General features: G+C 42.8%; 2 protein-coding genes across 3 annotated transcripts in view; one reads left to right on the top strand and one right to left on the bottom strand.

The window, feature by feature from the left end:
• ada.S (adenosine deaminase S homeolog) overlaps positions 1-17,252 on the top strand; it is a 119,346-nt gene that overhangs the window by 9,036 nt on the left and 93,058 nt on the right. For both annotated transcript variants that reach the window (XM_041577749.1, XM_041577750.1), the window contains exon 2: positions 4,729-4,806. The gene's annotated coding sequence lies outside the window, so the exon portion shown is untranslated. The remainder of the gene's footprint in view (positions 1-4,728; positions 4,807-17,252) is intronic.
• LOC108702583 (P2Y purinoceptor 1) lies at positions 12,715-14,202 on the bottom strand. The gene has a single exon (XM_018238143.2). The coding sequence runs from the start codon at positions 13,860-13,862 to the stop codon at positions 12,846-12,848; it is 1,017 nt and encodes a 338-aa protein (XP_018093632.1). The 5' UTR covers positions 13,863-14,202; the 3' UTR covers positions 12,715-12,845.

Here is a 17,252-nt window from a genome sequence, read left to right as displayed (position 1 = left end):
GTTGTCATACGATTCCCATCTGCCCTATTAAGCTTACAATCTAAGGTCCCTGTCACATTCTCATCAGTTCCTTCCCCAGTGGAGCTTACAATACTAAGGTCCCTATCCATTCCCATCAGCCCCTGCATCAGTGGAGCTTACAATCTAAGGTCCCTATCCATTCCCATCAGTCCCTGCACCAGTGGAGCTTACAATCTACGGTTCCTATCACATTCCTATCAGTCCCTGCCCCAGTGGAGCTTACAATCTCAGGTCCCTGTCACATTCCTATCAGTCCCTGCACCAGAGGAGCTTTAAATCTAAGGTCCCTATCACACTCCCATCAGTCCCTGCACCAGTGGAGCTTACAATCTAAGGTCCCTGTCACATTCCTATCAGCCCTGCCCCAGTGGAGCTTACAATCTAATGTTCCTATCGTATTCCTATCAGTCCCTGCCCCAGTGGATTTTACAATCTAAGGTCCCTGTCACATTCCTATCAGTCCCTGCACCAGAGGAGCTTTAAATCTAAGGTCCCCATCACACTCCCATCAGTCCCTGCACCAGTGGAGCTTACCATCTAAGGTCCCTGCCACATTCCTATCAGCCCCTGCCCCAGTGGAGCTTACAATCTAAGGTTCCTATCAGTCCCTGCACCAGAGGAGCTTTCAATCTAAGGTCCCCATCACACTCCCATCAGTCCCTGCACCAGTGGAGCTTACAATCTAAGGTCCCTGCCACATTCCTATCAGCCCCTGCCCCAGTGGAGCTTACAATCTAAGGTTCCTATCACATTCCTGTATGTGTTGTGGGATGAAACCAGAGAACCTGGAGCAAACCCATGCAGACCTGGTAAGAACATAGAGATTGTACCTTGGTTGGACCTAACGCCTGGGCTTCCATATCTGTTAATGGATTTAGCTACCTTCTGGTACCTATATCACCCAGTGCTTTAAGGCATGTTCTTCCACCATTTCCAGGAAGCATTAATCTTGCTGGGTATAATTCCTACCCAGCCATTTATACAGTGGGTGGTCTAATTGTTACCATTGGTCTCGATCTCCACCATAGATAGGACGTCCCTAAGTACTGGGTGGTATCATCCTGGCAATGGAGACTCTCTGGAGAGATGTCCCTCTCTACATCATATAAATCAAAATTCCCAGACACCCACCTGCCAGTTCAGCTCTGTCAGAGGTAAAAATATTCCTTTCTGGTTCAAAAAATGGCAGTAACTCAAACTGGCAATTGGATAATTCCTTGGTCCTAAGATCAATTAATTCTATAACAAATCCAAACTTTATGTGCCGTCTCCAACTGAAATCCAACCACCCCAAGTTGGAGACCTTTATCACCCCCAACTGGTGATCTTAAGGGATAATGGGATCCATTATTCGGAAACCCGTTATCCAGAAAGCTCTGAATTATGGAAAGGCTTTCTCCCATAGGCTCTGTTTTGTCCAAATAATTCAAATTTTTAAAAATTATTTTCTTTTACTCTCAAATAATAAATCAGTAGCTTGTACTTAATACCAATTAAGATATAATTAATCCTTATTGGAAGCAAAACCAGCCTATTGGGTTTATTTCATGTTTATACGATTTTCTAGCAGACTTAAGGTATGAAGATCTAAATTAGGGAAAGATCTGTTATGTGGAAAACACCAGGTCCCAAGAATTCTGGAGAACAGGTCCCATACCTGTATCAGAAAACACTAATTAGTCACAAGACTAATGTAAAAAACAGGAAAGGATGAAATAAGCAAGTGATTGAATTTTCGAAATTTAGCTGCAAAGGGACCCTCGTGCCACAAAGACATAGAGGAGTGAGTAAAGTCTAAGTAGAGTTGTGGCTTCTGCATCTCTTGATATAGAACGAGGCTTCCTGTGGAATTGATGTCTGAGACGAGCACGTGAGATGAATCAGGAAGGTTATTAAATGCTATAAGTTGGTTCCTGACATAAAGTAATGATTTTAACTCTCTGGAGGTACTAAATAATTTCGAGAGTAACGGAAAGCACAGAGACACATTCAGGAGGAAACCAGAGAAATTCAGTACTACTATAGTTTATATAAACAAGCTGCTGTGTAGCCATGGGGGCAGCCATTCAAGCACAGGATACACAGTAGATAACAGATAAGTACTACTATAGTTTATATAAACAAGCTGTTGTGTAGCCATGGGGGCAGCCATTCAAGCACAGGATACACAGTAGATAACAGATAAGTACTACTATAGTTTATATAAACCAGCTGCTGTGTAGCCATGGGGGCAGCCATTCAAGCACAGGATACACCGTAGATAACAGATAAGTACTACTATAGTTGATATAAACAAGCTGCTGTGTAGCCATGGGGGCAGCCATTCAAGCACAGGATACACAGTAGATAACAGATAAGTACTACTATAGTTGATATAAACAAGCTGCTGTGTTGCCATGGGGGCAGCCATTCAAGCACAGGATACACAGTAGATAACAGATAAGTACTACTATAGTTTATATAAACAAGCTGCTGTGTAGCCATGGGGGCAGCCATTCAAGCACAGTATACACAGTAGATAACAGATAAGTACTACTATAGTTTATATAAACAAGCTGTTGTGTAGCCATTCAAGCACAGGATACACAGTAGATAACAGATAAGTACTACTATAGTTTATATAAACAAACTGCTGTGTAGCCATGGGGGCAGCCATTTACGCACAGGATACACAGTAGATAACAGATAAGTACTACTATAGTTGATATAAACAAGCTGCTGTGTAGCCATGGGGGCAGCCATTCAAGCACAGGATACACAGTAGATAACAGATAAGTACTACTATAGTTGATATAAACAAGCTGCTGTGTAGCCATGGGGGCAGCCATTCAAGCACAGGATACACAGTAGATAACAGATAAGTACTACTATAGTTGATATAAACAAGCTGCTGTGTAGCCATGGGGGCAGCCATTCAAGCACAGGATACACAGTAGATAACAGATAAGTACTACTATAGTTGATATAAACAAGCTTCTGTGTAGCCATGTGGGGGGCATTGACTCCTACAGTAAATGCAGCTCTGGAATATAAAAAAAATATGAGCTGTGAGTTGACAGAACAGTCTGGTGCAGAGCCAGTGACACTGAATAGAGCAAGATAAGAGTGAGCAGGCAGTTCTGCTCCTGAGTCTGGTCCCACAGTAGGTAAATATACATTGGGGCGTGTTTTTTGACTTCTACTCTATATTCTCTGCTGTTCAGTCCAGTGTTTTTATAAACCGTTCCTGTTTCTATGTAGGAAGGACCAAGCCTCTAGGCACTGTGATAAAGCTTATACCTTACTTAGAAACATAACCACATCTCTCACTGGTGATAAATAGCCATATAAGAACTACTACTACGTTGTTGGAGCTATTCTTGGTGTGAGAGATGTAACTCCGCACTCGTTTTCTTGCTGCGAGCAACTCCGCCATGTTGTTCTTTACTGTGTAAAAATCATTTCTGCCTGGAGAACAGTCATATCATTTGTGAAGTTTTTAAAATCCCATCCCCGCATACCTCCGAAATTTTGGAAATAGAAAAAGGGATAAAAAGATTTGCTGCTGGTTATGAAAGTTTGAACACATTTCTGTGGTTTCTATGTGTTTTTACAGTTTTACTAATTGCCCTTTAAAAGGCATGTAAAGGAAAAAAATCTTCAATATACTTTAAGAAACCTGACTGTATGCAGTGAAATTCTCCCTTCATTTACTGCTGTGGATAGGAATTGTCAGACGGTCCCTAACTGCTCTGCAGGGAAACAATCATACTTATGTACAGCAGGGGGAGCCCCCGCCTTACTTCCCAGCCATGCAGAACTCAAGCAGCTTTGTTTGTTTCCCTGTAGAGCAGTCGGCGACTGTGTAGAGATTTGTATTGGATTTTATTTTTGCCTTTACATCCCCTTTACTGTTTCCAACTCCAGCTGCAGCGACAAAGATCATGGAGCCAGATTTAAACAGATAAACTGGGATTCTATTTGGAGGATTATTTTGCTGCAGCCACTGGTTCTGCAGAGTTGGAGAAAGTTTGTATTAAACAATACAAAAACTATAAAATCCACATTAGATTACATGACAACACAGGACCCAGTGCAGTCTGTATATTCTGATTATTAATCAGTCTTGCTGTATCGGCTTCTGGCAGATATTATTTGACTTGTGCTGTTTTGATCATTTATGACGATCCCTAAGCAGCCCAGACCACACTGAGCATGTGCACAGTCTTGGTCTTGCAAAGATGTTTAACAAAGTTACAAGATGGTGACCCCCTGTGGCCAACTTTTTTTTTTTTGTACCACTTTCTATTTCCAAAATGTTGGGAGGTATGAAGATATAATAACGATGGCATCCTAATACATTGATTTTAGTGCATTTTTATCACTATACCAGCTCTGTATTGCAATGGCCATCGCCAAAAAAACTGCACCATTTCGAGGGAAAAAAAGCATACATTTATCCTGTGTGCGGCTCCAGCTCCCCTCCCTTCCACTGAGACTCTTGTTTCTTTCCAGTACTGATGGTGGGCTGGGAGTGGTTTATTCCTTGGATTAGGGGGATTTCAAGTATTAACACAATGTAAACTCTCCACCGAGGGTCTGTTCGTTCCAAGAAGGTATTTAGTGTCCCTCAGTGAGCCCAATCTATCATTCTAAATAAAAAAACAAAATGTGCTGCTGACTTTCTGTAAACCATAAATGAGCAATTTGTTTCTCTTTCTATTAAAGGTGCAGAGGTGCAGTTGCTAGTAGCAACCAATCCGCAGTTACCGCTGTACGTGCTTCTACAAGTGGCAAAAGGAGACAGTAAGTCATGGGTTTATATTGTACATTTTTTGGAATATTTTATTGGGACTCACAGAATTTTCTAATGTTCCATTTGGGTACATGTGCTGTGGTTGGTTGGTTTTCTTGTCCGACGAGCATCATGATTGGCTACAGGCTGGTGGAACCCAGTTTTCTGATTGGATGCAGGTAAGTCTAGCCTTGCAAACCACCAGGCTAAAGCTTTTGTTGACTAGTTGAGTGCAGCGCCTCCTCGTCCAGGTCTGTGATTGTGCCGTGTTGTACCAAGTCATCTCCTCCTATTTCTTGTACGTATTTTTCACGTTTTCATCTTTGATTAGGAAGCAAAGTAACAGGTACATTTGGGGTAGTTAAGTTTAAATGCAACCTTAATATTCAAACCTGGGCCAAACCAGTCTAATAAAGAAAAAAAAAAAAGAATAAAGTTTCAAGATTTTCCAAACAAAACTTTAATGTTCCATTTCCCCTTTACACACACCAGCCATAATAATGCAACTTATTTGAGTTAACTGTTAGTATGATGTAGAGAGGGATATTCTGAGACAATTTGCAATTGGTTTTAATTTTTTATTATTTGTGGTTTTTGAGTTATTTAGCGTTTTATTCAGCAGCTCTCCAGTTTGTAATTTTCAGCAACCTGGTTGCTGTGGTCCATATCACCCTAGTAACAATGCATTGATTTGAATAAAAGACTGGGATCAGGGGCGTAACTACAGCAGTTGCAGGGGGGCTCAGGAGGTATAGGGGGGCCCCTTGAGACATAAATAATAAGCAATATCACATATGTTGGTAAACAGGGCATCCTCTGGTTATGTTGGGGCCCTAAAATTAATTTGCTGTGGGGCCCAGTGACATCTATTTACTCCACTAACTGGAGTCTGAATATTCGAGGCCTGAATAAAAAGAGAATTAAAAAGTAGCAATAACATAACATTTGTAGCTTTTCAGATTTGTTTGAAGTTGGGGTCAGAGAAAGCTGAGAAGTGTTAGAAGAAGAAGAAGAAGAAGGCAAATGATTAAAAAAAAATACATAAAATAAATAATAAAGACTAATTGAAAAGTTGCTTAGAAGTGCTCATTCTATAACATACAAAGTTTACTTAGAGGTGAACTACCCCTTGAAGTGTTGTAAACTTGGGACATTCCTTAAAATATAAAGGATAAATCATAATAAAATCCTCTTTATCCTGATGAAAAAGCTGTAAGTCATTTTCCTTGCCTGGTCCTTAGTGTTGTGCTATGTTATATCCCATTTCTGCAGGGTCCGACTGGGATAATGGACCGGTCCCTGCTGCAAAGTGTGCGCTCTCCCCTCACTGCTGCAAAAGGAGGAGGAGCTTGCGACTGGGGCTAGGAGTGCTGTGACTGGGGCTCGGAGGGCTGTCAGTGGGGCTAGGAGGGCTATGACTGTGGCTCGGAGGGCTGTCACTGTGTCTAGGAGGGCTGTGACGGGGGCTAGGAGGGCTGTGACGGGGGCTAGGAGGGCTGTGACGGGGGCTAGGAGGGCTGTGACGGGGGCTAGGAGGGCTATGACTGTGGCTCGGAGGGCTGTGACGGGGGCTAGGAGGGCTGTGACGGGGGCTAGGAGGGCTGTGACGGGGGCTAGGAGGGCTGTGACGGGGGCTAGGAGGGCTGTGACGGGGGCTAGGAGGGCTGTGACGGGGGCTAGGAGGGCTGTGACGGGGGCTAGGAGGGCTGTGGCTGGGGCAGGAGGCCTGGGATTGGGGCGAGGAGGACCATGATTGGGGTGGTCCCCTTTTCCAGAAACTCCAAATTACAGAGATGGAGCACCCACAGAGCCAGTAATTCAGTAGTACCTTGTACTTGATTCTAACTGAAATATAATAAATCCCTATTGGATACAAAACAATACTATTCAATATTATTTATTTACTATTCAACTGATTTAACTTAAGGTATCAAGCTCCAAATTACAGAAAGATCCCTCATCCAAAAGACCCCAGGTCCCAAACATCCCAGATAAAGATATAGGGCCTTTTATCCAGCATGCTCAGGATCTGGGGTTTTCTGGATAAGGGACCCTTCTGTATTTTGGTTCTTCATAAGTCTATCAAACAATGTTTTAAACATTCATTAAACCCCAAAGGATTGTCTTTGTTTCCAATCTCCGTTGGTATTCAGTACAAGGTACGGGATCTGTTACCCAGAATGGATAAATGGTCTTTCCGTAATTTGGATCATCCTGTCTTAAGTCTACAAAAAAAATCGTATAAACATTAAATAAACCCAATAGGCCGGTTTTGCTTCCAATAAGGATTAATTATATCTTAGTTGGGATCAAGTACAAACTACTGTTTTATTATTACAGAGAAAAAGGAAATAATTTTTTAAAAATCTGGATTATTTGATTATAATCGAGTCTACGGCCTTTCTATTATTTGGAGCTTTCTGGATAATGGGTTTCTGGATACCGGATCCCATACTTGTACTGTTTTATTATTACAGAAAAAAAACGAAATTATTTTGAAAAAAATATGAATTATTTGATTAAAATGGGAGACGGCCTTTCCGTAATTCAGAGCTTTTTCTAGCGGATCCCATGCCTGTAATAGATATTCTACCTGTAATTCCTGCCTCTCGTTCCACTGCATTACTGTATAACTGTAAGAGCCGCTGCGTTTGGTTTTCTGAATTCAGACTGTAGCCACTCACTGTTAATATCTAATATAAACACTGTACATTCTTAGTGGTTTATGTTTCCTTATCAGATGGAGACACAAGAAAGTCTGAGGTTGCGGCGATCTTACTGTATTGTAACTGGGTACAGTCTCTGAACACCAAAAACTGAAACAAACCCCTTGATACAAGTGCTGGACATGAATTCACTGTATAGGAAATGCATAAAATATTTTAGCGGGGGGGATAATACCATTTTTGAAGAGTTTCGCTATTACACCCGATGCATTTGGTACTTTGTGATACTTTCTCAGCTCAACTGTCATTGGAGGAGAGGTTGGCCCTTTATGAAACCTAAGTGGGCCGCCCAAGCTGAACCCCTGAAGCAGGAGAATCCTCTAATGCAGGGGTCCCCAACTGCTGGGCCACGGACAGTCTTGAACTGGGGCGCCAAGCTTATTGATCAATTAATGCGGCGCGCGCCAGAATTGGGACTGCAGTTCAAGACCCTATAACAACCCAATAACACCCACTTCAACATCAGGGAGAGATCTCTACGTCTATGGCGACCTTTTAGTTGGGAATCCGTAGATTAAGTAATATTTTCCATGGAACAGAATGCTATCCATGCTTTTATGGATGTAGCTCATTATGAGAAAGTAGACCTCGCCTGAGTGATACGGGCACTCCTGGGTTAATGTATAAACTTTATTGGGAAGGGAAGAGTCAGGAATGTGTTTCTGTGAAAGGAAGGAGAATAAAAATGTGCCGCCTCTTCCAGAGAAGGTTGGATAATGTGAGATTCTGACATCCCTGTGATTGCTGCTTTCCCCTAAAATACTTTAATATGGGAATTTGGTGCAGTTTTTAGATCTATCGTTTGGGCAGATGAGGTTCACTATGTGGCGGGCGATTGTTCTGCACTGTCACTTTCTTACTAACCCCAAGCAGAGACGTTGCTGCACTGAGAGAGCTGGAGATATTCAATTTATGACTCGGTCTTATCAATGGCTGTGCTATACGTGTCCGAACTGACAGTCAGTATCAGGTTCCCAATGAAATAATGGCGAGTGGCACAAACTGGCAGTGACAAAAGATCAGGGCTTGGGATTCTGCATGAAGTGGCCCCATCTACTGCTACTACAGTTTAGCAGAGACTTCTTAAGGGTGGTGGTGACACACGCTAAGATTCCGGGGAGATTAGTCGCACAGCGACAAATCTCCTCTTCTTTGGGCGACTAATCTCCCCGAACTGCCTTCCCGCCAGCTAGAATGTAAATCACCGATGGGATGGCACTGTTTTCTGAAGTCACCCAAAGTTTCCTTGTGAGGCAACTTCTGGCGATTCCGATGTCTATTTACATTCTAGCTGGCGGGAAGGCTTTTCGGGGGGAGAAGAGTCGCTCAGCGACAAATCTCCTCTTCTTCGGGCGACTGATCTCCCCAAATGCCTTCCTGGCTGACTACAATGTAAATCATCAACGGGATGGTACTAGGAGCTCTTCATTTTCCAAAGTCGGCCAAAGTTTCCCTGTGAGGCAAAGCGATCAGAGTGCGATTCCGTCTGCGATTTACATTCTAGCTGGTGGGAAGGCTTTTTGGGGAGATAGTGGCCCAGCAACAAATCTCCTCTTCTTGGGGCGACTAATCTCCCTGAAAAGACTTCCCGGCTGGCTAGAATGTAAATCGTCAACGGGATGGAACTCGGAGCTCTTAGTTTTCCAAAGTCGCCCAAAGTTTCCTTGTGAAGCATCTTCGGGTGACTTTGAAAAATGTCGCCTGAACAATAGAAGATTTGCCGCTGGACGACTAATCTTCCTGAAAAGCCTTCCCGGCTGGCTAGAGTGTAAATCGCCAATGGAATGGCACTCTGAGCACTTTGTTTGGCAAAGTCGCCCGAAATTGCCTCAGGAGGAAACTTTGGGCGACTTCAGAAAACAAAACGCTCCGAGTGCCATCCCGCCGGCAATTTACATTCTAGGCTTTTCAGGGAGATTAGTCGCCAGAAGAAGAAGAAATTTGTCGCTGGAAGACTGATCTCCCCGGAATCTTAGCATGTCACCACCCTAAAACAGGCAGAAAATAATAAAGAATTTAGGGAGGTTTTCGTGCCCTTATAAAGAGATCAACTGCTGTTGGAATTATAGGTTTTGTTAATTGTATATGGGAACGGACGTTTCCTAATTGCTCCATCAACTACAGCACATTCCACGGGTTTATCGATATTATCTGATGGGCCATTAGCACTGGTGGGTGAAGTTTAAAATGCGCCAAGTAATTACCACTACAACAATATAAAGATTTAATGCCAAAATTAAAATAATGTTATATTAAAATCCTTGCTGTGTGTGTGTGTGTATATATATATATATATATATATATATATATATATATATATATATATATATATATATATACTGTATTTACTGCTTGCCTTTTGGAATCAACTAATGGACAAAAATGTATCTGCTGAATCGGACCCATATCAAGTCTGATATCCCCTGGTATTGACATTTACACTCATTTATATCTGAATGTGATTTATATACAAGGGGCTCCTTGATCTAATCTGCATTGTTTTTAGTTTTATGGGTGTTTTAATTCTGCTGCCTAAAAGTACTTTGATGAATAAATATGACTTTTTCTTTATATAATATATAATTGGACACCCCAGATCCTTCTATCTATTCACCAATAGGGATTCAATCTGTTAACTGTATTTGGATTATAGGTTTTCCAATTGAAAGTCTTCTGCTTGTATCATAGAGCCCGTGCCTTATTCTCCCACATTTGACTTGTGCTCAAAGTCCACAGTTTGCTTTTATAGAACCTGCTCGATGGACTTAGGAACCTGCCTTTATACAGTAATAGCACTTTATTGTTGCAATTATACTCACCTGCAGTCGCCTCTATAAACATTCCCAAGTTGCAGAGAATATGACAAGTCTGCGTTTTACTTTAATTTTATCCTCTGGTTTTGTTTTTTTGGGCTATATTTTTGTTGCAGGTTCTTCTATCCATTTCTGCAAGGCCTAAGCGACACAGCTCATGGATTAGATGAATATATTTAATACAGTGAATAAACTACCCCCTGTTGTAAAATATAAGGATATTATAAGTCACAGAGGAGTTTCATGACCAAATAAAAGCACAAGACAGGCCGAGTGCTTTTTTTATTCAGGTCATGGAACTCCAAAGTTACTCATATTTTCCAACAAGGGGGACTTTATTATAATGCACAATTTTAGTGAGTCATGGGACAAACATGACATCACTACCCACCGTTTATAACCATTCAGACGCCGGTGTCAATTTTGACGCTGCCGACAATTTATTGCACGTCCATTGACTTTAATGCAATTGGACAAAATAGGCGCAAATTTTTCGCCAATTCCAGCATTTTGTGGCCAAACGGGACAAATTCACCCATTACTAGATAATAAGTTGCAGCCAAAATACTGTTCCTTGTTCCACGATTGTTACTGGAAGAAGGTTGGGAAGCAAGACAAAAAGCCTGATTGTTAGTTGAGCTTTGGGTTGAATTTGTATGTTGCACTTATGCTGCAAACCATGAATAGGTGAACACGCTGATATTCTCCAGTATCTGTACCCCCTTATTCTCTAGTATCTGTACCCCCTTATTCTCCAGTATCTGTACCCCCCTTATTCTCCAGTATCTGTACCCCCTTATTCTCCAGTATCTGTACCCCCTTATTCTCCAGTATCTGTACCCCCTTATTATCCAGTATCTGTACCCCCTTATTCTCCAGTATCTGTACCCCCTTATTATCCAGTATCTGTAGCCCCTTTCACTGAGGATGTGGGGGTGGCGGAGGGGCCCACATGCATTCAAGTAGGGCCTTGGGCAAAGGTCAGACCTTCAAGTAGGCTTCAATTGAGGATAAAAAGTTTCACAACCTCTGCTTAATGGGATAGAGCCATGTTCTGCCTTAATACAGCCTCCTGTTGTGTCCATAGGTGCAATGGCACAGTAGTTGGCCTTCTACAAATTAAAAGAAAAACACAATGTCATCAGCATTTAAATTGTAGAAAGGAATAAAATCCCCTAGAGACTGAGGCCCACCAGGACATTTCCCAGCAGGCCAGTCCGACTACTGAGAGATGGGGCAGAACTCTATAAACGGGTAAAACTATTGCTGAATAGTTTATTAAACAAGAAAAAGTCATTTCAAGCACAATTGTGACAAGATAACATCTATATTTGTTTAACATCAGACTTGCATCAAAATATCAAAAGACTGGCTGCCGGAGCCCTGTTCATTTATTTTACAAGCCTTGCACAACATATTCCATCCGCTAAATACACCTTTTACCTACAGACACCGAAAATGGAAATACACAATGGCCGAGATGCCTCTAACAGTTCTGCCCACGGGAATGGAGAATACAAGAGAAAACTCACTGTCCAATAATAAGCAGAATTATTTTCCATTATATACAAGGCTGAGCCAAAGAACTTGTTTATAAACTGTCCCACGATGGAGATAAAAGGGATTCTAGTGTAAATGAATCATGAAAACATTATCTTGTTTAGCTTTTCTTGCTGACCAAACAATTTACAGTTTTGGGGGGGGGGGTCGCTGTTTTATTGCAGTCTGTGTATGAAATTGAACTGGTGACTCTCACGAGTAACACTATGGCAGCTCCCGCTGATGGGGGGGAAAAGGTGCAAATATACAGAAAGACATGGATCGGTTGTCATAATGATGCAATACATTTTATAGACAGAGAAAAAAGACAATCAGACTCCAATAATCCAGACTTAAACATAATGATCAGAAGGAAGAATATTGTCACCCGATGGTCTTAACGTTTGCAATGTGTCAGGGCCTATATGATATGTAATTTATTTAATACTGTTGTTAATAAACCATTGAGGGTCAATGGAATGTAGAGGGCAGATAATACTTGATGTACAGTAACTGGACTTTGCTGCCAGTACATGAATGTCAGAGATACTGAATCAGAACTCTGCGTAGTAGAGGAGTAGTAGAGAAGTAGTAGTCGAGTTTACGATAAGTAGTAGTAGAGTTTGAGATAATAGCCCCCTAAAGCAAAATCAGTTTAGGTCATATGATTGTTACACCAGCAGGTTCCTTCAGAGGGGTGAAAATAAGGGGCACTGATCTGAATTCCAGCAGTTACATACAGGTTGGAGAATGTAGTTAGATGCAAGAGCCCAATGCTCAAAGTGCAACCCTTCAAAAGTTGATGGCAACTTGCAGCACCCAACAACAACTCCAGACTGTAGGGAGTTGTAACTCCATCAGCTCAAGGGGCCCCATCCCAACTAAAGAGGACCCTGCATGCTTGCACTAGATCTGCAAGGCTTTCTTTACTCCTGGGCCCCCAACTAGCTTCTGAGTCTGCTGTCTCCATGACTATGCCTTTGATTCAGATACCTCTTTAAGGTCCATGGTCTCAAAAGTGATGTCCTGATTCCTTCCGAGGTACAAAAAAGCACGCAAGGTGCTTCTCTGCATCTGCTGGAATTTCATAGCAAAGGTCTCATTGGTCACAAAGTAAAGCAGAGGGTTGATGGCGCTGTTCATACTGGCCAACCCTCGAGTCACCTGATAAACGATATAGGCGCTCTTCAGGGAAGGCGAGCAGGTCCCCTCCTTCTGCCACAGCCTTGAGAACAAATTGAAGTTCCGTAAAATATAGAAGGGTAAAAAACAAATGAAAAACAAAGCCAACACGATAGCGACCAGCTTGATGCTCTTCCTCTTTAAAACAGGGTCAATATTTTTATTCCTGTGGAGGACGGTCAGGACTCTGGCGTAACACACCACGATGATGAGGAACGGGATGAAAAACCCGGTAACGGTTAAGATCATTGTATAAAGTGTATACTTCTCCAATTTTTCCAGATTTTCATTGCTGGTGGAGTCATGGCAGTGGGCGTTATCAGGGTTGCTCTCGGAGATAAAAAAGTTGGGAATAACCTGAACAATGACCCATATCCACATGAGTAAACTGATATAAACAGAGAGACGTAGGTTCTGGAAGGTCCCCATCATTTTCATGGGATGGACTATTCCCAAGTAGCGTTGGACGCTGATGCAGGTGAGGAAGCTGATGCTGGAGTACATGTTGACGTGAAAGAGGCACCGGGCGAGGCGGCAGAATCCATGGCCAAACAACCAGACTTCTCCCTTGAGATAATAAGACACGAAGAACGGCAGGGTGATGACGTAGAGGAGGTCGGCGATGCCGAGGTTTAGCACAAAGACATTGAGGGACGTCCACTTCTTACGGTTTATTTTCAAGTTCCTCAAGCCGAAGACGTTGGCAAACAAGCCGATGAGAAAGACGATGAGGTAAACAGAAGGCAAGTAGCGGAATGTGAACTCCTTGTTTATCGTGCAGCTGGAGCTGTTCGTAGAGTTTTCCATGATTCCATTAGAATGAGTAGCAGAAGCAGAAGATGGAGCACAGTTGTTGCTGCAGGACCCTTAGAACTCTGTGGGCACCAGTCACAATATTGGCAAGTTCCTTGGGTTTCTTCCGAGACAGGACGGGAAAGTCCAACCAGAGACAAAGTGGGATCTTGGCTTCACACCAAAGTCCCCCCGATCTTCAACTTCTTTCTTTCTTCCTCTTCATGGCAATGTCACGTCGACTTATCTTGTCTGGAAATAAACACAAAGTGAAAGCAGGTGTGCTCAGCCTCTGCTACACATTCTGCTCCACTGACTTAACCTTCCGGCAGCTCCACCCAGCACCGGTTATCTCTAGAGAGCTGCTGCCAAACCAACCCTGTGATAAATATCACCTCTTCTTTCTCAGTGGCCAGGCAAGATAGTTTGGTAAAAATCCACTGCAGGACAATAGACATGACAATCTGCAACAGCCCCTCACTATTTGCTTTGTGCAGCGTGGCTTCATTTTGTCTTGTGACTTTCCAGTTTGCAACTGAGCTTTGTGTGTGATGTGTTTGTACAGAGTTTGTTTGAATAGAATGAAGGATAATGTACTGCAATGTCATAGGCTGTCTACTGACCAACAAGCACCAAGCTGCAGCAAATCAATGTGTAAAGTCTTCTCTTGGGGATAGTTGGGAGATAGAGTTTCTGCAAAATGTTGCCATCGTTTTATGGGATCTCTCTGTACAGACTATGAGCAAACTTAGGGACTGTTCCTGCTGAATTGTGCTTAGTACAGGGAATACTTATGCTGCCATAGTTTTATGGGATCTCTCTGTACAGACTATGAGCAAACTTAGGGGCTGTTCCTGCTGAATTGTGCTTAGTACAGGGGAATACCTATGCTGCCATAGTTTTATGGGATCTCTCTGTACAGACTATGAGCAAACTTAGGGGACTGTTCCTGCTGAATTGTGCTTAGTACAGGGGAATACCTATGCTGCCATAGTTTTATGGGATCTCTCTGTACAGACTATGAGCAAACTTAGGGGGCCGTTCCTGCTGAATTGTGCTTAGTACAGAGAAATACCTATGCTGCCATAGTTTTATGGGATCTCTCTGTACAGACTATGAGCAAACTTAGGGGGCTGTTCCTGCTGAATTGTGCTTAGTACAGAGAAATACCTATGCTGCCATAGTTTTATGGTATCTTTCTGTACAGACTATGAATGCACTTAGGGGCTGTTCCTGCTGAATTATGCTTAGTACAGGGGAATACCTATGTTGCAAGTTATTGCAGAGGGAAATCATTAAACAATATCCCCAAACAAAGGCAGGGAAAGAATCTATGGAGCCCAAGTATGAAAGAATCTGGATACATTCTGGCCCCACCTGCCTCACCCCTCGTGCCGTTCCATTCTTCACTGCTTTCAGGGTCGACTGGGGGGACGGGGGCCCACCGGGACTACTGTCCAGGGCCCCCTCCGACCCCCCGCCCCCTACCATGATGCGCTCGATGCGCCTGCTTGAAAGGCGCCACTCTCCGCTCCGTATGAATGGCGCTACGTGCATGCACAGATGGTGCTGCGCCTAAAGAAATCTTTTTTGTTTTAGCAAACTGGTCAGGAGAGGGGTCTGGCCCAGCGGGGGCCCATTAAAGGGTCCGGCCCACCGGGTTTTTTCCCGGTTTCCCGCCGGGCCAGTCCGACACTTCTTGCTTTGGTTATATATTGGAGGATTTCATGTGATGATTCTACGTATTTCACTAGAGCGAGTGCGTTCGGTTGGACTTGTTACTGAGGGTGATCAGGGTGACTCCCAGAAATTCCCAACTGCATTCATATGTCTGTCCAATACAAGAGTGATAAGCTGTGTCCCTGCTTCGGGGCAAGTATGGGTGAATCCATGGGGCACAGTGTATGTGGGGCAACAGAAAACATGTTTTTAAGGCCATGAATGTCATTTTAGGTGGTTAACATTTAAATATGGTCTCCCCCAACCTTTGCCAATATAGTTGCACCCTAGGAACATGCCTAGCACTAGTTCTGACCCTGAACTAAGGTTGACTATACCATTTGGTTTAATATATCCCCAAAGTTATTAGACCACATCCCAATGTCCCTTAGACCAACCAGTGGCTTGTGAGTAACATGTTGCTCTCCAACCCCTTGGATGTTGCTCCCACTGGCCTCAAAGCAGGTGCTTATTTTTGAAATTCAAGGCTTGGAGGCAAGTTTTGGTTGCCTTTTAAACAAAGACTCATGTAGGCTACCAGTGCACATAGGAGCCCTTATTTGGCACCCCAGGAACTTATTCATGGCTGTGTTGCTCCCCAACTATCTTTACAACATGGATTCTTGTATCTTTATCCAGCACTACAGGTCAATTGATAGAGTATATTGTAATGTGATTTTGAAGAACAATAGCATCAATGGCAAGTCTGAAGCTGCAAGCTGAGCCACTAATACTTTCATAGAACCTCGGCCACTGCAGAGGATTTGTTAAGGGGGTCCAGCACTAAAGAGGGGTGGGTGAGCATTGTATGGAAGGAGTGGAATGTCTGTCTCAATGTAGAAAGGAATTTCAGAGGTAGACTCTGTTCTGCTGAAGAATATGAATGTGAGGAGTCGGACCAGGAAAAGATGTCAGAAGAGTGCAAATAAGGTAAGGTAGGCTCTACTGCTAAAAGGCAATTAATAGGTTAAAGCAAGGGAAGGTGAGTCCATGTGTAATATTAAAGTGTAATATTGATCTGCTTGCCTGCTGCATTCAGTCAACACAACTGCAGATAAGGGAATATGTGAAATGACACAATGGCATGTTTGTAATGATTCTGATGAATGGAATAATAAGGAAATAGATTGGGTTTGACACATGGGCAAACAAACCCAACGTTCCAACAATGACCCAGGATGACATTGTGAATCAGAGAGAGAGTCTTGATCAGACAATCTGTAGATGAAGTGATTGGCAATTTGGCATGTGGCTATTTCTCTTGTATGCCATGGAAGGGGTGGGGGGAAATATTGGCTGAATTAGTTATATCAAAATATAAAAACATGGCAGCAGCTCCAAGATCAAAAGGGTCATGTACGTTACCCAGAAACCAGTTACTCTGTGTTCTCCATCACAACAAGAGACTAAGAAATCAGTTGGCCATTTCTTCGTCTTCTTGGCAATGGTATATATATCCCTAATTTGGTTACTGTCCCTTTTAATGGCAATTAACCCTTGGCAATCCAGGGCCCTCCTGAGTCCCCTTGTGTATGAATAGTACTGGGAACTGGGATTTACAGCGCAGTGCCTCCACCTAGGGAACACAGAGGAGCACACCTCAAGGGATTTTTACTAGGAAAAATAAAACCCACACAGTTTGCAATAAAACAAATACAGTATAAACTTGTAAAACTGTGTTTAGTA

Source organism: Xenopus laevis, chromosome 9_10S (genome assembly GCF_017654675.1).
Source record: "Xenopus laevis strain J_2021 chromosome 9_10S, Xenopus_laevis_v10.1, whole genome shotgun sequence".
In the NCBI taxonomy this organism is placed as follows: Eukaryota; Metazoa; Chordata; class Amphibia; order Anura; family Pipidae; genus Xenopus; species Xenopus laevis.
Note: the sequence above shows the minus strand (reverse complement) of the source record. Positions and strands in the feature narration are given on the sequence as shown.